This window comes from Lontra canadensis, unplaced genomic scaffold (genome assembly GCF_010015895.1).
Source record: "Lontra canadensis isolate GAN:19392208 unplaced genomic scaffold, GSC_riverotter_1.0 scaffold60, whole genome shotgun sequence".
NCBI lineage: Eukaryota > Metazoa > Chordata > Mammalia > Carnivora > Mustelidae > Lontra > Lontra canadensis.
This window is the reverse complement of record NW_022631054.1, coordinates 12290960-12316847: the sequence shown is the minus strand read 5'-3', so window position 1 is coordinate 12316847 and position 25888 is coordinate 12290960. Positions and strand designations below refer to the sequence as shown.

The following is a 25888-nucleotide window of genomic DNA, read 5'->3' as shown; positions in this document are numbered from 1 at the left end:
CATACATCTGAACATCTAACTTCATAGTTTACTTTCTTTCTTTTAAAAAAAATTGTATTTATTTGAAAGAGAGAGATTGAGCGTGAGAGACTGAGCACAAGCAGGGAGAGCAGCTGGCAAAGGCAGAAGGAGGCTCCCTGCTGAGTAGAGAGCCCAACATGGGTCTCGATCCCAGGATGCTGGTATCATGACCTGAGCTGAAGTCAGACACTTCACCTTCTGAGCCACCCAGGCGCTCCTAGAATTTACTTTCTAACTGGAGGTACAGTCAATTAAAAAAAAAAAAATGTAAGCCACATTATTTCAGGCTGTGCTAAGTCCTAGTAGTAAATGAAAATAAGTGCTGGAATAAAAGTTGATTCAAGGGGACTACTTTGGCTAGCATCATCATGGAGGGCAACTTTGAGGAGGCAACTTTTGAGCTGAGACTTGAATGACGAGAACTTATAATGAAGATCTGGGATAAAGAATATTCTACAGAGAGGGCCCTGAGGCCTCTCTGATCCTGACAGGAGGAAGGCCAAAGCTGATGGTGCAAAGGTGTGAGTGGGTGTAGGGAGATGGGTAAGAAGATGAGGCCGGAAGTAGATAGGGGACCTTTACAATCAAGCTTCCACTGGGCCTCCTCATCTCCCACTGGTCTGCCCCTCACACTCTACTCTCCAGACATTCTGAACTTTTCTGTTCTCTAAATAAGCTGTTCTTTTCCTGACATTTCCATTGTCTGTCCCCTCAAGCCAGCATGTGTGGCTGTTACTATTCTTTCCTTCCTTTGAATAATAGGATTTCCCTGAGTTTAAGCTGAGGGCAAATGCATAGAGCCTTCTACCTGATCTGGACTACTGGCTTACCTCTGGCCTGTGATATGATGGGAAAAAAAAAAAAAAACCCAAAAACTTCTGTCTTGTTTGATATGCTGTATGTTGGCTTAGAGCACCTTAGCTTCTACTCTTACTTTTCCTCATCTTCTTGGTGAACCCTTCTTTATTCTTCAAGACCAGGCCTTAAGTACTGCTTTTTGCATCCTTTCCAGGGAATGTTAATTGTTTCTTCCTCTGTGGCCTCACAGTACGCTGCATATATGGCTACCATAGTGTTCTATTCCATCAATGAACCTAATGTAAGGCCTGTACTGTGGTAAACAAGAAGTTTGTGGTCCGGAGAGAAAAACAGGCCTGTGACGGAGTAATTGCAAAGTAGTGATAGTACGCTCTCTGTGAGGAGTGGGTTGGAGGGGAGCACAGGTATCCCTCATTCTTCCTTCCTCCTCGACTGCCACATCCAATTCTAATGAGGCATCAGGGAGAGTAAGGCTGAATGATTCAGATCTTAGGAAACCACCCTAAAGGTGGGAACAGCCAGGACACAGTGTGTCTTCTCTCCTGGAGGCCAGAATGGGTTGCTGCTTGTGGCTACCCCTGGAGACACAGTAAACGCCGAGGAGCTGCCAGCTCCTGGGAATCATCTGCCACCAAAGCTGAAAATATCATGGCAAGATGACCAGCCTTTGGACTCAAGAGGCCCTGGAAGAGACTCTGAGAAATAACTGAGAGACATTTTGAGGTGGGGTTAATTCCTTATAAGTAGGCAAATGGGGGCTTATGCTAGAACAACTTGGTACAAAAAGGTTATTAAATAATATAACCTTGTTTCATACAGGCAAATGAGCCTGAGGACATGTGGGTTATGTTTGGGGGGTTCTAGCTGGGATTTCTACAGGCTATCTGTATATCTGTATCTGTGTATCTTTATATCTTCCTGAAGTTTATATCTGTACCATGGACTTATCACTACTGCTAGAAATAAAGCCAACTAAACTGTTTAGGGCAGTGACCAAGATAACATTTGAAAATTGCACATGGAGGTAGATAAAAGACTTCTAGAAGCCTCTATGAATTGTGAGATTCAAAGGAACTGTGAAAAACCTGAAACTGAAGAAGCTGTGCAAACTTCTTTTGGGTCTTAGGCAGATGAAGAGGGCCCAGCAAGGTCTTTGGAAGGGGTGAGAACACAGCCCTACTCAAGTTTGCTAAAGATGTTAACTAGCCTGGGGTCTTGGAAATAACAGGGAACAGAGTTTCTGTCTTGGATATGGTTAGAAGTTCTCATGTATGAAAAGAGCCCCAGCTGCCACCAGAATTATTGGCCTAGGGACTGGAGCAGGTGAAAGGAAAGGCCCTTCAGTTAATATAGAGATTTATGAGGATCCAAAAGTTGGGAGTATTTTTGAGGAAGACCGTCCCTGGCATGAGGAAAGTATGTTCTTTGTGGAGTGCTCTGCTGAGATGCTGTGAGTTGTGGATACCAGATGTGGAGAAGTGATAGCAGAACCTCTGAGCGACAAAGGAAGTTTTCAAGGTTGTCAAGCCTTCCGTGTCAGTTGGCTGAGTGTTGGATGTTCTGACCAAATTAGTAGTTCAGGGGGTTTAATATCTACTATCTATCTATCTACTTATTTGAGAAGGAGAGAGAGAGAGAGAGGAGGGGCAGAGGGGGAAAGAGAGAGAGGATCTTAAGCAGGTTCCATGCCAAGCATGGAGCCCAACGCAGGGCTCAATGAAAGGCTGGATGTAGGGCTTGACATGGAGCTTGATCTCACAACCCTGAGATCATGACTGCAGCCAAAATCAAGAGTCAGACACTTAACTTAATGAGCCATCCAGGCACCCCCTGCAGGATTTATAACCACAGGTTTGCTCAGATTTTTTTCTCTCTGCTCCATCAGAGAGTATGAGAAAAGATACCTGCTTTTGAATTGGGGCTAGATATGCTTTTATAGAAGGCGGAGGAAATAGGAGCTGAAGATCCAAGCAGTATGAATCAGGTCCCCCATGGGAAAGGGGCTTTAGGGAAAATTTCAGCTGCCAGATCCAAAGTGGTCTTTTAGATTGTGCCAACTGTTGAAAGTAACGTGAGAAAAGGAGGAGGGGAGGCAGCTCAAGTCTTGGAGTAAGGGAAACTGAATCAGCTGACGTGATTGTAGCTATCCAGCAAAGACTCCAATGACAACTGTACCTGAGGACTAAATGGGACAGTTGAAAGTGCTAATGATGGCCCTATAGGTCTAGAGAAAGAGGTATGAAGATGGACACTTCTGAGGCTCTAAAAAGCAGAACACTGGAGGAAGTTGGGCGTCAGAGAGCTCCTGGCCAAGAAGAAATCCTGGCTCTAGCATCCCTAAAGCTGAAAAACATCAGGGAAAGAGGAAGTGAAGATGGGCCTGGATTTTGAGCTATTTTCAATGCTCACAAGAGGAGGCCCTGGCCAGGCCTCCCAGAAGGTCCCATTTTTGTCTTATGGAGACAGAATCCTAGGAGGAAGGCCAGCCAAGAAAGTCATTAAATCCCAAATGTTGCTTAATGGTGAATTTACAAGAAGCAAGCACACAAGTCACCTCCTATGACAGAAATTCAGTGGGTCAGATGCAGTTTTTAGTCCTGATTGTGAGACTACATGTTTTGTGGAGATGAGGGAAGAGGTGAAAAATCTGTAGTTATATGTCGACCCTGGTGGTATTCAGGAGAGGTAGGCACATTGGTAGGGATCAAGTGTAGGCTAGAGTATTTACCAGAAGTCTGCAGGGACAGAGCTTCGGGATGTTTTCACCTCATCCAGAAGTAGAAGCCACAGGAAAATCAAGGCAATGAAGAGCTAAAAATTCCCACCCTCTCTGTTTCCACTTTGAGTCTTCTACCTTAAAGCTTTAATTTAGAGGATTCTCCAAATTCAGAAGTGGAAAGAGAAGGTGTCATGGAAGGACCAAAACAAGGAATAGTTTTCTCTAAGAATGAGGAGTGACTGGGCTTAGGATGAGCAACATAAGCTTGAAGCTGGAAACCCACGCCCTTTAGAAAACAGTGCAGGAAGTCTATATTGTCTGAGATGTGTGATTTTTTAGCTCACTTTGAAGACCTACTGGTTAACTGCACCATCTCTGAGTTTCACATCCCATTGATTCCCTTTTGTGATAGAGAAGAAAAAAAAAAAACAAAACAGGTAGGATCTGGGATTGTGTGGATTTCCTGGCTCTGAATAGACAGTCCGAAATAGTCCAGCACACTGTGTTCCTTATACAGGATGGCTTAGCCACTTCCTATGGAGTCGGTTGTTTCCAGCATTGGATGTTAGAGCAGGTATTATAAATCCCTAGACTGCAGAGGACATAAACAGGGTGGATTTTATCTGCCCTGAGTAGATTTAACAATATGAAGGGATGGGGGTTTCGGGACCCCTGTTCCTGTTCAGGGTTTACTGGACAAAATGATTGGTCATGTGAATTTATCAGGGAAGTGTTTTATTTATTCATTTATATATAATATTTATATAGTCATTATATATACACATATGTATACATTCATATGTAAATTCTCCCAAACCTTGAAAAGCATGAACAGTGGCTCTTCAAGAGTAGTGAAAGTGTTTCTTGTCTGCCCAGATTGTTTCTGAATCTCAATCTATGTAGCTTGGGTGCAGCTGACCCCATACTCTGCTTCCAAGGGTGCCACATGACCTAGGCTTGTACAATTAGGACATTCCATCTCACTGGACTCAGTGATTGGTGCAGGGGTGATCATGTGACCCAAGCTAGGCCAATAAGACTCAACCCCCAGAATTTTTCTGCACTTGTGTGGAGAAACTTGCATTCTGCTGGATGGAGTTGCTAAGCAGGTAGAATGTAGCCTGCAGGTGCTGGAGACTATCCTGTCACCACCTGGGGAAACCTCAGAGGGAAGGAGAACTGAGAATGAATCTGGTTCCAGCTAACACTGTTTGAGCACCTCTACTTAGCTGTGTGTCAAGTAAGACCACCCTTTTATTTGGCTTAAGTTTGTTTTCTGTCATTTATAGCTAAAAAAGTCACACCAATATAATGGTGATACTAGACCAGGTGGGAGATTTCACAACTTGAGTATTTTTATTCGATCTCAATGAAAGGTGATGACATGTAATTACACAGGGGCTAAACACAGGTCATGAGAAGGTATCTGTTGTTAATAACTAGTCCCACCCTATCAAATATAGGAAACTAGAAATATTTATAATGTTTATGGGTATGAACAACTCTCCTAGGATTACAATGGAAACATTTTTTGTTTCCTAACTTGGTATTATCAAGACAGACCCAGAACACCAATTCAGAAATTAGCTTAAAATTCAGAAGGAAGGGGACACCTGGGTGGCTCAGTGGGTTAAGCCGCTGCCTTCAGCTCAGGTCATGATCCCAGGGTCCTGGAATCGAGTCCCGCATCAGGTTCCTTGCTCAGCAGGGAACCTGCTTCTCTCGCTGCCTCTGCCTGCCTCTCTGCCTGCTTGTGTGTACTCGCTTGCTCTCTCTCTCTCTCTCTCTGGAAAATGAATAAAATCTTAAAAAAAAAAAATTCAGAAGGAAGTCAATTCCCTCACTCCCTTGACCCCTTTCTGGAGTTCATGGCCTTGGTAACCTTGATGATCTACTTAGTTCAGGCTTGTCCTAGCTATTGTCCACCTGCCCTGATAATATTTTTGAGGGTATCAGAGTAGGGACTATGTTAGAAAAATAAAGAAGAGGAAAAGTTTATATTTTTTGTTAACTTTGCTTCCAGGGGTGCCAAATTATTTTGTCCAATAGTGAGGAGCAACACTATTAAAAAAAGCTTTCCTGGATCAAAAGAGGGAAGTCACAGGTAAGTTCTGAGACAGACTAGGTGTGTCAGGTACTAGACTACACCTCAGGGGCTCATGTTTCCCAGTGCTAGGCTGGTTGCTTCTTGTAATTGGGTGCTGTAGGTCTGTGAGCATGCTGGTGATTTCTCTTCACTCATATACTCATGGGCCTCTGAGAGTCAGGCTCTGAGACAGGTCTAGCAGGAAGCCTTAGATACCATGCTTATGGTGACATTTGACTGTATGGTCCAGGGCAAATCATTACTACCCTAACTGTGAATGTGGAGTTGGGAAGAGGAGTGATTGGCAGGACCCAAGCCAAGCGTATGTGTATGGGGGTTGTCCCCAGAGAAAATGCTCTAAGTTTCCCAAGGGAGAGGACCAGAACATCCTCCAAAGGAGATGTTTCAAGTCCTGATTAATGGGGTTATACAGAATATTTGACATTTTTGGCTGCCTAGCATTTGAACACCCTTCCTATTTTGGAGGACTCCCAAATCAGATGGGAGGGAAGGCCCATAAACTCTAATATGAGGTTGAGTGTGGTGCTAGAAGATGCAAGAATGAGATAAAATGCTGTTTTAGGATTTGGAGCTGCCCATTAAACTCAAAATAGCTAATGGGTGGTATAATGTATAGCCTGAAAGAGGGAGAGGAAAGTCACAGTGACTGATCAAAATAATTTACCACTGCAGGGAGAACCTGTGAAAAAAGCTGTTTGCCTGTTTGTAGCCCACACAGGGTTCTTGAGGAAGCCCTCTCAGGCACTACTACGGGCCCTTTGGGGAAAGAGTGAGAAAATTGGGCAGTAGTTCAGAGGGTAAATGTAGTGGCCTTAGTTAGGATTCTTGGGTTGCGAGTAACAGTATCTAGTTGGAGCCTGCTTAAACAAACAAGGAATTTCACACATTGGTACTAAGAGGGGGAGAAACAGGATCCAAAGGGAATAATAGTGATTTTCACTGAGTGCTTCCTTTGCAAGAAGGACAAGATGAGCAGAACACAAGGTAGTCCCTACTCTTGAATTAAAAAAATGTCACTGTGAGTGTATCATTTTTCAAATTCTCAGAGCTGAAGATATAAATGACCAGGCCTTTCATGTTCTATACTTGTACTTTTCTTTTTTTTTTTTTAAAGATTTTATTTATTTATTTGACAGAGAGAAATCACAAGTAGACAGAGAGGCAGGCAGAGAGAGAGAGAGGGAAGCAGGCTCCCCGCTGAGCAGAGAGCCCGATGCGGGACTCGATCCCAGGACCCTGAGATCATGACCTGAGCCGAAGGCAGCGGCTTAACCCACTGAGCCACCCAGGCGCCCTATACTTGTACTTTTCTTATTCAAATGGTGATCTTAAGTCCCAGAGGTTGCATCATTTCCCCAGACTTCAAAGATCATGGCCCTACAAATGTATCCAGGGAAGATGCAGGAGGCCTTGTTTTAACATATTGATTTTATAAAATATTTCTAAAGGATGCTTGCAATTTTATTGTTCACAGAAGCTTTTTTTTTTAAACCAAAATGTCCAAAACAGGAACTGCACTGATTTTGCCCTGTAACAAGAAAACAAGTAAGACAGTTCAGATTTGAGACCTGTGGAATTATAGAGTAATTATTGTACATTCCAGAACAGAGGCACGAACTGCAAATTGTTCCAAACTATTGAAATAATGACCACAGGAAGTGAGCATACTTTAAAACCCTATATGGTGTTACATTTCAGAAATGAGCTGGGTTGGAAAATGAAACCAGCTTCTCTTCTCGCTGCTGAGTTTTCCTGAATTTCCTACAAGCGGCTTGGAATTTCGCAAACAATTCACAGCTGATAAAATAGAAGGGCAGCAGAACTCAGAGGTAGCCAAGCAGGATAGAAGGGTCACTGTCCCTTGCATTTCTGTAACCAAAAAACTGTACAATTTTTTAATTTTCTTTTTGTCCTCTTAAATAAACAGGAATCAGCTGAAGACCTACAGAAAGGATTATCAGGGTAACCTGAACTTAGGCTGCCCCAGAACCTTCTTGGAGAGTTTAGTTTCTTCTTACAGCTTTTATTTGTTTAAAGAACATTCACTGGCTACCCACTGTGTGCCAGGCCTGATGCTGGACACTAATGATTCAAGAACATGGTCTCCACCCATGAGGAAATCCCTCATCATGGGGAAGAGATAGACCTGGAAACAGACATTTTGAACATGGTGTGCCAAGGACTGTGCAGAGGCTGGCATATGAGTGGGAGTTTGCCACTTAACAGTGGAGTGTGTTTTTGAGGAGAAATTTCTACTGTTTTGAGGATTGCAGAATGACTAGTCTTAGGAGTGACAGGAAAAAACTGTGAGAAGTGATGGGAAGAGGTAGGCAGGGGCTAGATCATCAAAGCCTTGAATGCCAGGCTGAGATTTAAATTTAGCCTGAAGGTAGAAGGAATTAAGGCAGGGTTTATGCAAGGAAGTTTTTGTTTGTTTGTTTGTTTGTTTTTTACCTGAGCCAAGGCAAAGGCTTTAACCCACTAAGCCACCCAGGCACCCCACAAGGAAGTTTTTTATTTAGAGTCATCATTCCCTGCGGAGTATGGACTGGAGGGGGCCAAGCAGGGAGATTATAAGGAGGTTGTTGCAGAGTCTGTTTAAAGATGATGAGGGACTCTCTGGTTGACCTGATTTTTGGGTCAGCTTTCAGTGAAAGTTTTTCAGGCTTGGAGGTAATCATACAGATTTGGAAAACAGAAATAAACAGACTATATGTTTAAATCAGGCATATATAGGTTTGGGCAGCCGAGATGTCACCTCCTTTAGGAAGCCTTTACTCACCTGCAGTAAGCTAAGAAGCTTGCATAAATCACTGTTTGGGATGCTCACATAGAACTTTGTCAATTTTTCTATTATAGAATTTACTATAATTATTTATTCCTTTGTTGGCCCCTCCTCTATGGGCTCCAGACTCAATGTTAGGCACTCTGCCTTTTTTCTTTTTAAATTTTATTTATTTATTTGACAGAGAGAGACATAGGGAGAGAGGGAACACAAGAAGGGGGAATGGGAGAGGGAGAAGCCTGCTTCCCGCTGAACAGAGAGCTAGATGGAAGTCTGAGGACTCTCAGATCAGGACAGGAGTGGAAGGCAGCCGCTTAACAACTGAGCCACCCAAGTGCCCGTAGGCACTCTGTTTTATTCATTTTTGTACCCCCAGTGTTTGGAAGCATCAATAAACATTCATTAACTGAATGAAGTGGGGAGGGAAGCTGTGGAAAAGGTACTGAACTGGCTGTCAGGACATGGGGCTGTAATCCTGGCTCTGCTACCAAGTGACTTTGAACATGTCCCCTCACTGCTCTGGGTCTCAATTTCCTCATCTGTAAAATGAGAATAAAAATACAACTCTCCTCCTCAGGGTTATGGAGATTAAATGAGGTAACAGAGCTCACCAGCTGCCTGCCCTGTTTGTGCCCTGCCCTTGTCAAACAGCCTAGACTATTGTTCCTGTTGTTTGGATCTCATTTGCTCTCTCTCTCTTGGTGAGAGCTGAGCTAAAAGCCGTTGCCTTGATGGAGGGGAAGTTTGCAGCAGCCGCATAGGTACCATCCAGGTGGCCCCTATGTTGCTGGAAGGGCAGACAACAAAAAGAGGAGTATGTTAAGCTAGAGAGAGACTCCTGCTTTTTTGTGATACCCTAAAGCTTAAGGAGGACTCAAAGTGGGGAAAGTAAGGCAGGGAAGAGAGATATCATGTGCTGAGGGGTCTGAGGAAGCCCTTAAATGGTGTCCCCTAAACCCAGGAGTTTAGCAGCATCTGGAGGAATGCCACTTCTATGAAGAGCACTCATTCATTCAATGTTCTAATTTTTCAGTGCCTTGGGCTGATATCATTAACACTATCATAGTTTTTTTTTTCTTTCCCTTTTAAAAAAAGTTTTTATTTAAATTCCAGTTAGTTGACATACTGCATATTATTAATTTCAGGTGTACAATTTAGTGATTCAACACTTATATACCACTCCTGGTGCTCATCACAAGAAATGTACTCCCTAATCCCCATCACATAGTTTTTCAAGTTTTAAGAAAGATGTGCAGGAGAGAGAAAAAATTGCAAATGTCAAGTAAAAGGAATACCACTCTGAAAAAAAGGGAAAATCATGATTTTAGACATTACTATCTTATCGCTTCTCGGCCTTTTGGCTAAGATCAAGTGTAGACATTACTATCTTAAGAGATGACTATCCATTCCCAGGTGAGAGGTCTTTCTGGAAGATCCACTAGCACTGGTCTTTTTACATTGGTCTTTTTACTTTTTACAAAAGTAAAGGGAAACTTTTATGTCAAAACTTGATATGTGCCCAACCTACAAGGCATATGGCTGAGGAGGTCCTCAAATTTGCAACTGATGATTTGTAGAGTTTTCCTGGAATACCATTTACTGAGTTTATTTAGCTGCTGGACTTGGCCTTATCATAAGATATTTGGTCAAGAAAGATGATGAGAGAGGGGGGAAAAAAAAAGAGGGGGATTGAGGCCAGTGATTCTTCCCCAAAGGCCAAAGTCAGTTCTGGCATTAAAGCTAGTGACCTTAAAAAAATAATAAAAGTGTGTTTCCATTTTGCAAGGCTTTTAAAAAAATATTGTGTGCTCAGATGGCACCTTTAATCACGAAGAACTTTTGGCTGAGTTCCAGGCTGATTCTGCTGGCACAGAGAGCTCTGAGATCATACCCTATATTCAGTGCACAGGAGAAATATTTCATCCATCTCTGAAAAAAAGAGGGGGAATTGGAGCATATTTGAACAGTTTGATAGCAAGACCATACCAGGGTGAAAAATGAAGGACACCTTATTCATTTGGAGTTATAGAAAGGTACTATTAATTCTAAATACTTAAGTGGCAATTTTTTTTTTAAATTTTCAGTGTTTCACAGTAAGCTAAGAAGCTTGCATAAATCTGAAGGCAATCTCTTATTTCACAGATAAATGAAGGCAGACAGATTTTTTGACTTACCTAAAATTACTTTAAAAAGAGTGGCACCTGGGTGGCTCAGTTGGGTTAGGCAAGTCTGACTCTTGATTTCCACTCAGGTCATGATCTCAGGGTTGTGGGATCTAGCCCTGTGTTGGGCTCTGAGCTTAGTGGGGAGTCTGCTTGAGATTCCCTCCCTTTGCCTGCATCCCCACCTTTTTTATTTTAAATAAATAATTTTAAAAAGTGTTTATTTATTATTTGATACACAGAGAGAAAGAGAGAGAGAGCAAGAGCACAAGCAGGGAGAGCAGCAGAGGGAGAGAGAGAAGCAGGCTCTCTACTGAGCAGGGGGAGCTTGATGTATGGGGCTTGATCCCAAGATCCCAGGATCATGAATTGAACGGATGGCAGACAGTTAACTGACTGAGCCACCCCAGCACCCCTAAACAAATATTTTCTTAAAAATTAAAAAAATAAAGGAAGGAGGCAAAGAGGAAAAAAAAAATTCCAAAGTAGCAGGTTGTGACCCAAGAGTTTGAGCTCTTAGAGCTGAATTTAATCCACACCCAGGCCAAATATAATTCTCCAGGATGGAAATGGTCCAGGACACCAGAGCTAACATTCTCTGCCTTTGCCAAAGAGCCTGAGGTGGTTTGATGACATGCAGTCACAACCTCACTTTTATTTCTCAACTGAAGGAAAGTAAGGCCAGCATCATATGACAGGTGCTTCCCACCATAGCAGGGCAGTGGTTCCAGACCCATTCAAAGGAAATGTGCTTCCCCTTGATTCATCGTTGCCTCTTGCATTACTGTTATTTTTTGGAGGTCTCCTATTCAAAGCTTTACTTGTTGGATAGTTGGGTCATATAATTTTAGGTGGAAATTGGGACGCCTGGGTGGCTCAGTTGGTTAAGCAGCTGCCTTCGGCTCAGGTCATGATCCCAGAGTCCTGGGATCGAGTCCCACATCAGGCTCCTTGCTCATCAGGGAGCCTGCTTCTCCCTCTGCCTCTGCCTGCCATTCTGTCTGCCTGTGCTCTCTCTCTCTCTCTCTCTGGCAAATAAATAAATAAAATCTTAAAAAAAAAAATTTTAGGTGGCAAGATTGACTCAAGCTTTACCCCAAGTGCCAGTGTTGAGGATCAGACTATATACTGTGCTGCTTCTTCTCTGCATTTCTCCAAGTCTTAGGCTTGGGAAAGGCTGGGTGATTGCTCTGCATTTTAAAAATTGAAACCCCACCACTAAACGATGTAAAGTGGTCCAGGCGAAAGCTGCTGTGGAAATCTGAAAGCCATTATCTTTTCCACACTTTCTCTCTTCACCTTCATTTTGTTTGGGAATGCACAGGGACACCCGTGAACAAAAATAAACCAACTTGCCCTTGACTGATCGTTCTGCCTTTCGAGTTATCACATGTGAGTACTTCTGGCTCCCAGATATGGTGAAGTAGAGACTGCTGGGAAGCCGGCCACAAATTAGAGTTGATCTTCCAGCATCTCTTACCTAGAGAAAGGGCTCAGGACATTCAAATTAGCAACATGCCCTATCCCAAAGTTGATCTGGCTTTTGAATCAGGTTTGGATTTCAGAAATGTAAAAAAAAAAAAAAAAAAAAAAAAAAAAAAAAAAAAAAAGAAAGCATGTAAGAATCCTGATGTATTTCCTCAGTTCAACCCTGTCCACTTACTCTTACCGGCCCTTTTAAATTCAAGACTCTACACAGAGACCATACACATTTTGACTGCTGGCTCCCAGGAACTGTCTCAACTTAGAACACCTTTAAGGAAGGCAGGCTCACTTTAGGAGGTAGAGGGTGAAACGTGGCAACTCTTCCACAGGAAGGAATCAATAGAGTAGAGCCACTCAGGATAGGAGGTTTCACTAGGGCTTAAATCAGGTTGTCAACCCAAACACAATGGGCTTTGTTACTCCTGTGTAAAGAGGAAATGGAACAGTTTTTGGCCTCCCCAGACTGTATTGTAGGGTATGCAGGATGTCAATTTCAGGCATAACCTTTGGGAGACAAAAATCTGCTTTTGGCTATTCAGTGTTCCCCAGCAATTTAATTAGCTGTTTCTGAAATGCATGGTAATATTCAGCATTTTCATAGTGAAGCCCATCATAGTTTTAAGCTTGAGGAAGGGACTGGGTGTATACGGAAGGGGGTCTGTTAGGGAAACAGAATAGGGCCCTTTTGGCTGGGGATTCTAACACCTGTGATTTATCTCAAATCACACACGCACTGTAATTTCAAGGCATGTTTTCTGGCGTGAGCACTCGAGCTGAGGGGCCTGCTGCAGCTCCCTATTTATTTCAGGTGTGGGGAGTTACCTTTGGGTTCAAAAGTCCTTGGGTGGGAAGCGCAGAGAAACCGCGAAATGCCCTTAAGAAAAGCCTAACTGCTCAAAGGAGGAAGCTGGGACTGGGTTGTGATAGCGGCCTGGGAAGGCTACCGGGCGCCATGGGCATTTCCTCTCACCGAGGGGTAACGGTCTTGCAAGTGAGTTTAAGGACCTTTTCTTTATTTGACAACTTATTGCGGGGGATGGGGCCTGTCCCAGCCCAGTAAAGAGGTCTGTGGGGGAGAGACCCTGCCCGGGGACTTCCAAAGGACCAGAGGAGCGCACGTCCCGCCAAGTGACAGCACGCGCCCCTCTCAGTCCGCTCCCCTCCCCCGCAGCGTCTCCCGGCAGAGGTGTCTCGCACCAGCTCGTCCTCCCCCCCCAACCCCCCCACTCGTCCGGCCCGACCGAGCCTCAGCGGGAGCCCCGCCTGTCTCCGGGCAGCCTGAGCCCCTGAGCGCTCGCCCAGCCTGTCAGTAACCGCCGTTTGCGCTTTCTTTCTTTCTTTCTTTTTTTTTTTTTTTCCCTCTTTTCTTTTCCCCCTCTGCCTTTGTCCCGCTTAGTAACTGGGCTCTGACCAATCGCCGCCTTGCCGGCCAGCGCCGGCTAGCTCCTGATTGGTCCGCGTGGGGCGCGCAGCCGTCTCCCGCTCCTTTGCTGGAGGAAGGCAGACAAAAGACGCAGGCTCCGGGCTCCCGCAACCCGGCTCAGCCAATCACCACTCACCTTATCCTCTCTTTCTACCCCCTCCTTCCCTCTCTCCTCTCCCTCCCCTCCTGGCTCGCGTGCTCCCGGCACTGACTCCTGGCGTGCGGCCAGCGCCCGGACTGTACCATTCTGATTGAAGCTGGGGGGAGAGAGGATGAATGATTAAGAAGTCGAAACGCAGAGAGCGTTGGGGAGAGTTGAAAGCCGAAGTGGAGGACGGCTTTCGGAACGCTTGCACAGGCACCTGATAGAATCCCCCGTTCATCGAGTCGGTATAGAGGGGAAGGAGCAGTAGTGATGTCGCCTTCCCCCCCTGCCCGGTGCGGTTGGGTGGTACCTCAGCGGGGGAGAGTGAGGCGGAGGAGGGTGTCCCTCTCCGCGCCGTTAAAATGAAACTCTAGCGGCTGGAGTCCGGGCAGACCGTGAGGGGAGCCGGCACTGTCGGGCTTACTTACTGCCCGGCGGGAGCGTCCAGCCGGGCAGAGCTAACTGGACTTTCCGACGGGCCCCCATCTCGAGGCTGCAGCAGCTTCGGTTCCGAGCTTGACTGGAACGGAGCCCGAGTCCCGGCCCCTGAGGGGATCGCTCTCTGCAGACCAGTGGGACCCCCGAAACTTGAACGCAATACCCACCCCCCTTTTTATGCCTTCCTTTGTCACTTCCTCACCTTTCTCCCAGCGCGTTCTTTTTATCTCCCCCTTTTCATTCTCCCTCCCTCGAAGGACACAAAAGTGGCTGCCGAGGAAAGATTTGGAGGCAGTGGGAGCTTTTCTCTTTGGAATGCGACAGTGTGGAAGGGATTTTTGGGAAGCTGCTTTTTAACATCTCAGCCCTCTGCCTCCACCCCCCACCCCCCACCCCAAGCCTCCCTGTACCTCTCTGAGGAGAAAAAGCCCGTAGATTGAAAGTTCGGGGGGCATTTTGCTGGGTGCTGTAAGAGGAGACGGGGGAGGACCCCATCCTCGTCCTGGTGGTTGGCTGGACTTGTACCGGCCGTTGGAAACCCAGAAGTATATATCCGTGTGGGACTTTACAGATCTATATTTTTAGATTTTTAAATATCAGATAAAAAATATATATGCTTTCTATATATTTCCTGACGACCTGCCCCTGACAGCGCGATGTACAATACGGTGTGGAGTATGGACCGCGATGACGCAGACTGGAGGGAGGTGATGATGCCCTATTCGACAGAACTGATATTTTATATTGAAATGGATCCTCCAGGTACTTGGGGAGAGAAAAAGAATCTTGTGATGGGTCTGATTTGTATATAACGAGACCTTGGTGGTGTTTTCAGGGCAGAAGTGTTCCTGGGAGCGCTAGGTTTGGGATGAGGGGCAGATTTGCAGTTAGAGCTGCAGTAAAACTGCTTCTGGTTTATCCGTTTAAAGTTTGCAGTTAGGACCCTGATCCTATTGTCCTGCGAGGGTGGGGGTGGGGGCTGGAGTGGGGGTGGGAGGAAAGACCCGTTTCTTTTACTTCGGGTCGTTTAGGTTTTTGTTGTGCCCCCCTCCCCCCTTTTTTTCAAGTAAAGATTCTTCTACCTGCAAAGGATGCTTTATACCCGAGCCTTGAACTCAGCCTTTTCCTTTGGGGGAATTCTTTAAAGCTTGTCATTTCATACGTTTGTCTTATTTGGTTCCTTGTGTTTTACCTTCGTTAACTTCTGAAACTGGGTTCCCATGTGATTATTCATTTTAAGACCCCCTTTTTCTCTTACAGAAACCAAATGCCGGTTAGTAATTTTCAGGGATTGGGCGTTTTTATTCAGTCATGGTCTTAGTCTGAGGTTTTTCTTCTCAGGATATAGTCTCTCAGACAGATCTACGTGCAGTATTTTATTGCTCGTTAATTTATGGTGATTTCACTTAATTTATGGGATAGGGTTTAATATAACTTCAATTCTTAGACTAAAAAAAAGGAGGAATCTTTTGTGTGTGAATCTTTGTGATGTGTACATATATGTGATAGGTTCGAATACACATAATGTAAAGTATACATATACTGTATTTTTACTTCAGAGCTTTGTCTGAGACCCTTACAGACATTTTGTGTATCTGGTAAGAAAGGAAAAGGAAGGGAAAATGGAAAAGTTGGGTAATTGTTTTTCTTTAAATTCTAACCTCATTTTATGATTATTAGCTGTCAGATTTTCAAACCCCTTTTTGCAGTTACAGATAGTGCTTTACGTAATGATTTTGAATAAGTAGAGGGCCTTTGTGACTCCTTATTTTTGTTGAGATTGAATTGGTTATGTCTTAAAAATGTTGCAGTTAAGCTTACAAAATAAATTGTGTGTCATTGGGGAGCCTCAATTATTATAAGACTATGTATTTTTGGAAACATTTGAAAGGACTGGAGCCCATGCAAGTACAATGAAGTATAACTGTTTTGTAGAATGTTTATAGAAATTATTTGTGTCCTTGTGAGCTGTAAATTATCTTTTTTTTTCCCAGTTAGAGTGTTAAATGATGCTATATTAAAAACTCCTATTAAATCAGCCTTTTTTACTCTTTATGATAATTTAGAATTTTTCTCTTTCCCTTCATTTTGGAGCTTTCTTTATTTGCTTTTGTCATTGTGACTGCAATCCAGATGCAGCTTTTCAGTGTTTTGCAAAGTTTGTAAGATTTGCCACCCATCTATTGTGTGTATTTCCCCCTTTGTTTCCCCTTAACGGTAAAGCATCATTTCTATTAGATGCATTTGTCATTCATGTAAATGAAAATTTAATACATCATTGATTCCTCCTGTAAAAAGTAAAGTTAATAATTCTAGGTTTTTATTATGAGAATTCTATATTCAAACTGCCTCAGAATCACTATATCGTAGTATCTTGCCTTGCAGACATACAAAGGGAATTTGTTGGGCGGAGAGGTGAATAGGGAGGAGGGGAGAAAAATGAAGAAGGAACTAATGTTTGAAAAATTTGGGCCCAGTGGAAAAATATTGGCCAAGTTCAGTTGAGTTGTCCAAAAGTGGTTTAAAAAAAAAGTTGACTATTATAATTATGTAGTGATGTGGGTCTTATAAGGTTGTATAGAAAATTCTGATCCAAACGTTGTGCATTTACATAGAAATAAACTTCTGAGTTTAAAATGCTCATCCTTGGATGAAATTTTGCATACTGAGATTCTATTCAGAGTATTGGAAGTATGCATATGCCGCTCTTTATTACTCATTTTGTAGTCTTAGTGTAGATTATGGTTAGTTATGCCTAACAGCTCTTAATAAAGGAAGCACACTTGAGTATGCTGGAATATTGCCTGTGATGGGAATGGCTTTTAATGGAAATAATGTGATGCCAGTCTTGTTTTGTGTGATAAATTAAGGTTTTGAAACACTTAAAACTAAGTAAATTATTAGTGAAGAGGTTGCAGCATGTCTTGTATCTGTCTTCTTCCTACCTTCTATCCCAGCTCAAGCTCTTATTTCCTGACTGGACTGCTTTGATAGTGTTCTAACTGTTCTTACTGTTCTCCCCGTTTCTACTTTGTTCAGTCCACAGTATTCTTCAGGTACCGTCTGATGATTTGCCTTCCAGTGGAATATCTCCCAGTGACTTTGAAAACCTTCCAGTGCCTTTCCTTTGTGTATTAAAAAGAGTACCAGATTGCTTACCTTGTCATTTAAATCCCTGTTTTTTTGTTTGTTTGTTTCCAACCAAGTTTTCCAGTCTAGTTTCTTACTAGAGTCCATCATCGGTTCTGTGGAAAGCTATTTTATACTTGCTGTTTCTTGAATGTCTGCTTTTTCCTCTTCTAGGGATGCTTTTCACTTGTTGAAATCTTCTATGTTTAAGATCTACGTTAGATGCCTTCTTTGCCAGGATATATATTTCCTGATCCCTGATATTAGAAGACATCCTTCCTTTCTTTTCCTTTTCTCTTCTAGCACTTCTCAGAACTCCTTTTCATTCTATGAAGCAGATTCTGTTTTTATGTATACTATCCATCCCATGGAATTATCTTCCCATCAAGTTATGAGCTTCTTATCTTGCTCAAGGTCTTGCAAACAGTAGGGAATTTAATAAATTTGTGTTGAATTAATACATATCTAAGGAGTACCATTTCTTTCTAACCTCTAAGTGCTTTTCTGCTTACTGTCCTTGGTCACCTCATTCCTTGGCTATTGCAATAGCCTAGAGTTAAATAACTTGAATTAGACAGTTGTTGACTTAGGGTCTTTAACTATAATAATATTACAGTTTTAAAAATATGATTTTCATTTATATTTAAGACTGAACCATAAATGCAAAATTGTTACCTATTATTGCTTCCAGTGGCCTCAAAAACTGTTTTCCAAAGGTGTTTCCCTCCAGCCTATTTTTTAAAAACTACCATTACCATGCATCCTAAAGGTTTATAATAACTGCATGGACTGCTGTATCTACTGTAATTCACTGACAATGTAAGGATTGGATCCAAATGGAAGTCTGATGTCTTAATCTTTATGTATTTCCCAGAAGCAGTAGAAATAGTGAACAGTTTAGATGAAACAAAAGTTTTTATTTTGGAAATGTTAAGATTGTGGTACAGAGAATTGCTTTTGAGCATCTTGGTTAGTCCTCTTGTGATTTGGGAATCAGGATTATTCCATAACAGAACAGTTGCTGGGTAGGCCTCTCAAAGAGCCCAATCTCTTTGTATAGGAGCTCTTGGAGGATTACAGATATATAGCTGATGATAAACTCATGCCCAAAGCTTATAGATTAGTTGTCTGTAAGCTAGCACTTTCAGTTTTGACGTTGTTGTTTTTATTTTGGGAAATTACAACAGGTGATTTCTTTTCATAATTTAATGGATACAATGCTTTTAAAGATCACCTATAGACAATTTTCTTTTCTTTTTTTTTAAGATTTTATTTATTTGACAGACACAGCGAGAGAGGGGAACCAAAGCAGGGGAAGTAGGAGAGGGAGAAGCAGGCTTCCTGCCAAGCAGGGAGCCTGATGTGGGGCTAGATCCTAGGATCCTGGAATCCTGACCTGAGCCAAAGGCAGATGCCCAACAACTGAGCCACCCAGGCGCCCCGACAATTTTCTTATCAAGACAAATTTCTGAAATTGGAGGGCAGCAACATCTTAGTATAATTAGAAAATTTAAAGTTTTTATTGGCAAAATATAAATACAGGAAGGTCTAGAAAAGTGGTTTTCAGTTTTTTTTTTTTTTTGGTTTGAGTACCCCTTTTATAATCTAAAAAATTGAGGATCTCAAAGAGGTATTTACTAATATTTACTGTATTAGAATAAAATTAAGAAATTTAAAAATATTTAATTCCTTTAAAAATAATAAAATGTTACATGTTAACATCTTTTTTTTTTTTTTTAAGATTTATTTATCTATTTGAGAGGGAGAGTGTGTGTGTGTAGGGAGTGGGAGAGGGAGAGAGAGAATCCTCAAGCAGACTGCTGCTGAGTGTGTAGCCTGACAAGAAGCTTGATCCCAGGACCCTGAGATCAGGACCTGAGCCATAGTCAAGAATTGGCTGCTTAACCAACTGAGCCATCCAGGTACCCCTAATAAATATAATTTATTTTAATGAAAAAATAACTATATTAAAAGGAAACAAGTGGGGTGCCTGGGTGAATCAGTCAATTGGTCATCTGTCTTAGGCGATGGTCCTAATGCCAGGACCCTGAGTGGGGCTCTTTGCTCAGTGGGGAGCCTGTTTACCCTCTTCTTCCATCTGCTGCTCCCCCTGCTTGTGTTCTTTCTCTCTCTCTCTCTGTCAAATGAATAAATAAAATCTTTAAAAAAAAAAAAAAAAGGAATCAAGTGATGAGAGTGGCATTGTTTTACATTTTTGCAATAACTTTAATGTCTGGCATTTTAATCTTTAATATCTGGCTTAATAGGAAATGTCTAAATTCCCATGTCTGGGGTGCCTGGGTGGCTCAGTTGGTTAAGTGTCGGCCTTAGACTCAGATCGTGATGCCAGGGTCCTGGGATCAAGCCCTGCATCCAGCTCCCTGCTCAGCGGGAGCCTGTTTGTCCCTCTCCCTCAGCCTGCCGCCCTGCATACTTGTGCTCTCTCTCTCTATCTCCCTGTCGAATAAATAAATAAAATCTTAAGAAAAAAGAAAAAGTGTATGCCTTTGGCTCAGGTCATGATCCGGAGTGCTGGGCTGAAGTCCCACTTCGGGCTGCCTGCTCTTCTCACTGGGGCATTGTCTTCTCTCTCTGTCCTTCACCTTTCACCCTGTGCCTGCGCTCATGTGTTCCCTCTCTCAAATAAATAAATAAATAAATAAATAATTTTAAAAAAGATTTTATTTATTTATAACAGAGAGAGATAGCAAGAGAGGGAACACAAGCACTGGGGAGTTGGAGAGGGAAAAGCAGGCTCCCTGCTGAGCAGGGAGCATGATGCGTGGCTTAATCCCAGGAGGCTGGGATCACAACGTGAGCTGAAGGCAGATGCTTAAGGACTGAGCCACCCAGGCACCCCAGTAAATAAAATCTTAAAAAAAAAATCCCATGTCTGCTCATTCAGTCTGTTTGAGATACCACAGGTCTTAACCACTGGAAAACTCCACTGTACAGATGTGAGAGAATGAGAGTGCAAAAGGCAAATAATGTCATAGTAATACTATGAAACTATTTTTGATCCCTTGGATCATCTGAAAGGCTCTTGGGGATATACAGGGGTCTCTGGACTAGACTTTGAAAACTACTAGTCTAGAAGTTACATGGTTTGCAACTACATAGTTTGATGGTCAATCTAGGAAACTATTTTCTGACTTTTGTGAATACAGATGAACAGATTGTTTCAGGAAACTTACTTGCTTACTCTGGCATACTTGGTATTTTCATCGTTTAGATTAAGTAACATTCTGGTAGAGAACTAGCACACTGGCTGGCTTTGTGGTTGAGGAAAATATTTGCTGAGAAACACACTAAAGAAATAGGTCACCTGCCACTATGTGGTCCTTACTGTTAGCAGGTTGGGCATTCTACTGTTGAATTTTTGTCTGTAACTGAACATTTGATGGGTTATTATATAAATGCTTCTCCTGTGTGTGGTAAGATATTTCTTTTATGAGCTTAGTGTCATTTTTAAAATACTGTAGTGTGGGACAAATGTTAATATAATCAAATGATGTAAAAGCCATGCCAAATTTGTTTGCATTTTCTTATTGAAAAAGATTAGTCATTGCTTTCATTTAACGTATTATAGAGTATACTCAGCTATATTTCATTAGAAGTATGATAATTCTCCATTTGATAATGCTTTTAAAATTCATTCTTCTTGTTTTCATGCTGAATGCCTTTATAGTTTTCTTAGAATATAGAAAAGATTGGATATGTTTATTTAAGAAGGTAGGTAGAAAAATAACTACAAGTATAATTATGTGATACAATTTTATTGGTATTAAAGGGGGATGCAGTGTGAGTGAAGTAGAAAGAACACAGGCTTTGGAAACATGATAAGGCTTCCAAACCTAACTTTACTTCTTACCATTACCAAGGTTATATGGCTAGGACTTAACCTCTTTCTGCATAGAGAAGCAAGATACAGTGCTCTTTTATAAAATTGATTTAATACTCTGCCTTTCAGAATTGTTCTGGGGATTAGATGTACTACATCAATATCTAACACAGTCTTTGGTACATGGTATGGACCCAATTCATTGTAGCTTATATCTTTTTTTTTTGAGTTTATTTTTTTAGTAATCTCTATATCCAACATGGGGCTCGAACTCCCGTCTCCAAGATCAAGAGTCACATGCTTCTCTGAATGAGCCAGCCAGGTGCCCCAATTGTAGCTTATATCTTCTTTGAGCAGGGAGCCTGGCGGGGGGGCGGGCGTGCAGTGGGGACAGGGAGTCCTACACTGGGCTCAGTCCCAGGACTCTGGGATCATGACCCAAGCAGAAGGCAGATGCTTAACAACTGAGCCACCCAGGCACCCGTGTAGCTTATATCTTACAGCATATTGTTAACATGTAGTTATCCCAAGTCTACCTCTTGGAATACTCTTGAGCAGTGAAAACCTTTTGAGTTATCTTACTCCATTTTTCCCCCCCTTCATCCCTGACCTTTAAACTGGGGTCATTTTGTTTTTGGAAGTTCTTTAGGGTCTCTTCTAATTATAGCATCTCATGAGTCTATGGAAATGTCACTCCAAGTATCCTTTCTTTTTAGTTTCTATTGTCCTTGTTTAGTTCCTCATCGCACACATTTAAAATGATTCATAATGAAGGTAATAGTTACTAACATTTGTTGAATGTATAGACCAAGCACTATGTTAAATGTTTTTACATGTGCTATTACTCTTTGCCACACAACAACTTTATAAAATAGGCACTATTATTACCTCACTTTACAGACAAGAAACTGAGACTTAGATATATTTAATAACTTATTCAGTGCCTCACAGCTAGCAAGTGGCAGAGCTGGTCTGTCTTGCTAATGCCCTGGTTCTTAACCAGTAAGCACCTCCTAACTGGTTGCTGGGTTTCTAATTTCTTCTTCTCCTCCCCCCATAAATTTATCCAGAATTCTTCAGCCACGTTAATCCTGCTCAAATGTTATTTTGAAATAATTTTTGAAATAATATAAGGAAATAATCAGCGCTATCCATTTCTTTTAAGCAGAAGCCATATTCTTAAACTAGGCATACATGATCTTTAGCACCAATTTACATTTCCAACTTAATCATTAATCCTTTATTCTCATTTTTTTTTTAAAGTAAACTCTACTCTCAGTGTGGGGTTCAAACTCACAACCCTGAGATTAAGAGTCACCTGCTTTACTGACTGAGCCTGCCAGGTTTTCCCCTCACCCCACCCCCTGCCTGCCCCATTCTCATTTTTACTTTTAGCCCAGTTCCTTGGTATCCACTGCATACCCTTTCTTATTTCCATCTCCAACCTTTTGCTTATGCTGCTGCTTATGTTAGATTAAGCATTATGCCCATCCCACCCCCATCTTCAAATTTGGATCCTTTGCAGGTCCCCTTTCTTTCTTTTCTTCCTCCAAAAATTAGAGAATTAAGGGGCGTCTGGGTGGCCCAGTCAGTTAAGTGTCTGCCTTCAGCTCAGGTCATGATCCTAGGGTCCTGCGATGGAGCCCCGCATCAGGCTCCCTGCTCTCCCGGAAGCCTGCTTCTCCCTCTTCCACTCCCACTGCTTGTGTTCCTTCTCTTGTTGTCTCTCTCTGTCAAGTAAATAAATAAAATCTTTAAAAAAAAATTATAGCACTGAATCCCACAATTATATCTAGGACTATGGTGTATTGTTTTGATACAAAATCATGTTATGTTAATGACGTTTAATTATTTTGTGAATATAATTTGTCTCCCCAATACAAGATCAGTTTCTTGAGGTCAAGCTATGTACTTCTTTTTTTGCTTGAAATACCCTGTTCTCCAACATTTTGTTAAAGTCTTAGGCCTGTGGACCCAACCAGTTTCATTTTGTGACTTAAGTTTTAAGTTTGCCTGCTGCTTTCCCACCTGGGGCTAGTGCGCTCCTGCTCGCTCGCTCTCGCTCTCTCTCTCTCTCTCTGACAAATAAATAAATAAATATATGAATAAATTCTTAAAAAAAAGATATTATTTATTTGACAGCGAATAAACCCGGTGAGCATCAGAGGATGAGGGAGAAGCAGGCTTCCTACTAACCAAGGAACGCAATGCAGGGCTGCGTCCCAGGACCCTGGAATCATGACTTGAGGTGAAGGCAAATGGTTAACCAACTGAGCCACCCAGGCACTCCAAGATAATTTATTCTAAAAAGGGAAATAATGAAAAAGTACAATCCTTAATGTTGTTAGCAAAAGGTTTTTGAGTTTGAATTAAAATTATTTTTGAAATTTTGGAAGAATTAGAAGTGAGTAGTAAACTTTTTAAAAAGTTTGTTAGGCTAGTTGTACACAGCACTGTGCCAAATGTAGATTTAAATTACCCAATGTGTTACTATACCAATTAAATTTAGAAGGTGTGGGACTTGATTTGGGATAACCGGGTAAGGTCAGCCATGTAGCCTCCTAAGCTTAGTTTCCAAATTGTTTGCTGATACATATGATATATTTGTTGATCTTTGTGAATATTTATAAATTAATATAAAGTAATAGGTTTTTGTTTTTTTTTTTAGTATTAAAGAGCAGTAGGCTAGGTCCAGCCTGCTACATCTTGCCATTTTGCATGTGTCTTGTCAATATAAAAATTGCCCTGTGTCCTGTGAATAGAAGCAGCACAAAGCTAAAGTCAATACCATGATGTCCTACCATCCACCTTTTCCAGCCTTGGACTTCTGTTGGTGGGACAGATTGTTTACCCTTGTTTAAGGGTATAGGGCAACAAATCCAGAACTTGTGGCTATGTCATCTTAAATACTTTATAGTTTTTGTTTTTAAACTTAAGAAAAAGTAAATTCAATCATGAATCAAAATTTAAAATTTGTGTATAAATTGTTTTGGAGAACAGCTTATTGAAATGAACTGTTTGTGCTTGGAAAATGCCACTTTAGAGTTTGTTCTTTCGTGTGTACTATTCTTTTTAACTTTCTTATTCTGCAAAGACAGTATAATATTCATATTGAATTTCTAATATGCATTTGTGGAATTAAGCACAAACCTTTTTTCTTTTTTTTTTTTTTTTTTATTTTTTAAAAAATTTTTTTTTTATTTATTTATTTGACAGAGATCACAAGTAGGCAGAGAGGCAGGCAGAGAGAGAGAGAGAGAGAGGAGGAAGCAGACTCCCTGCAGAGCAGAGAGCCCGATGTGGGGCTCGATCCCAGGACTCTGGGATCATGACCTGAGCCGAAGGCAGAGGCTTTAACCCACTGAGCCACCCAGGCGCCCCTTTCTTTTTCTTTAAAGACTATTTTTAGATAATCTCTACACTCAGTGTGGGGCTCTAACTCATAACCCCAAAATCAAGAGTTGCATACTCCACAACTGAGCCAGCCAGGCATGCCAACCATAGACTCTTTTTGAGATTAGTTCTGGGAGACGTTTCATAAAAAAATAGTATATTGTCAGCTACAAGCATCAGAAATCTAATTTAAAATGGATTAAGAAGTAAAAAATTTTGTCTTTTCATATGAGCAGCTTCAGGTGTTGGTTGATTACATCAGTTCAACAATGTCAGTAAAATCTATTCTTTCCGTGATTCAGTTTTGCTCTCCTTGGAATTGGCTTCATCCACAGGCTAGTAGCAAAATGGTGTAGTGATTCCAGGTGTCCTATCTGTACAGAAGAACTTTTTTTTTTTTTGTAAATAGAATTGACTAGAAATTTTTAGAATTATTCAAGTATAGTTATATACTATCTATCTATATATATTTATGTATATACTATATAATATCGGTTTCAGGTGTACAATATAGTGATTCAACAATTCTATACACCTACACAAGAACTTCTAAAAGAAGAAAGAGCTCTCTTCCTATGCCTCTTTTCAGAGAGAAGAAAGGTCCTCTAAAAACGTCTAGCAGACTTCTTTCACACCTTTTTGGCCAGAATTGAGTCCTATACTCATTCCTGCCTCAATCACTAGTGGCTACCCTTGAACTAACCATGGCCGTGCCTGAATTTGGGAGTGGTAATAACTTCCCCTGAGGCCTTGTATTGGGGAGGGATTCTGTTAGGAAGGAACATGGAGGGGATGAATGCTAGCTAGGTAGATCATCAGTAGTGGCTGAAAAGTAATTTGGAGAACTATACTGCCTTCCAGAGTTCTTTGTGTTTGTAAATAAAAGAATTAGCATTTTTTTTCCCTTTTTCAGAACTGTAATCTAGTTGTGGGAAACAGGTTTCCTTATTCTAAATGGGAATTCACAGGGTCACATAGTGTTGAGAGTTAATGTAAGACAGGCCTTTTTGGGTAACCTGGGTAGCTCACTTAGTGAAGTGGTCACGCTTGATTTTGGCTTGGTCATGATCTTGGGGTCCTGGGATGGAGTCCCACATTGGGCACCATGCTCAGCAGGAGTGTCTGCTTGAGGATTCTCTCTCTTCCTCTCCTCCTTCCTCTGCACATGTTTCTTCTCTCTCCAAAACAAATAGTATATATTAAAAAAAAGCCTTTTTGTCAGTTGCTTACTAGAAGATGAGGAAGCTAACTTCTCTGGTTGACAGTTTCCGTGTTTGAGGCATGCAGATATTGGGAATAGAGTATGTTAGTGCATCAGTTAAATGAGTATGAGAGAGCATTTTGCCAAACCATAAATTCCATATTCTAAAATTTAGTAAATGAAGTAATAAGCTTGAGAACTGTGGCATGTATTATGATTT

At 41.8% G+C, this 25888-nt stretch overlaps 1 protein-coding gene and 1 pseudogene across 2 annotated transcripts in view; both read left to right on the top strand.

The window, feature by feature from the left end:
- Positions 1–4653: 4653 nt before the first annotated feature.
- Positions 4654–25888, top strand: part of PIK3R3 (phosphoinositide-3-kinase regulatory subunit 3) — a 134881-nt gene continuing 113646 nt past the window's right edge. The window contains exon 1 of one of the 2 annotated variants that reach the window (XM_032877662.1): positions 4654–4799. Coding sequence is in view for 1 of the 2 variants with exons in the window: in XM_032877661.1 (XP_032733552.1) it covers positions 14761–14866 (106 nt within the window). In the remaining variant the exon portion in view is untranslated. Of the gene's footprint in view, positions 4800–14049; positions 14867–25888 lie in introns of those variants that run through there. The other variant, XM_032877661.1, reaches the window with a different exon arrangement.
- LOC116879453 lies at positions 9793–9949 on the top strand (annotated as a pseudogene).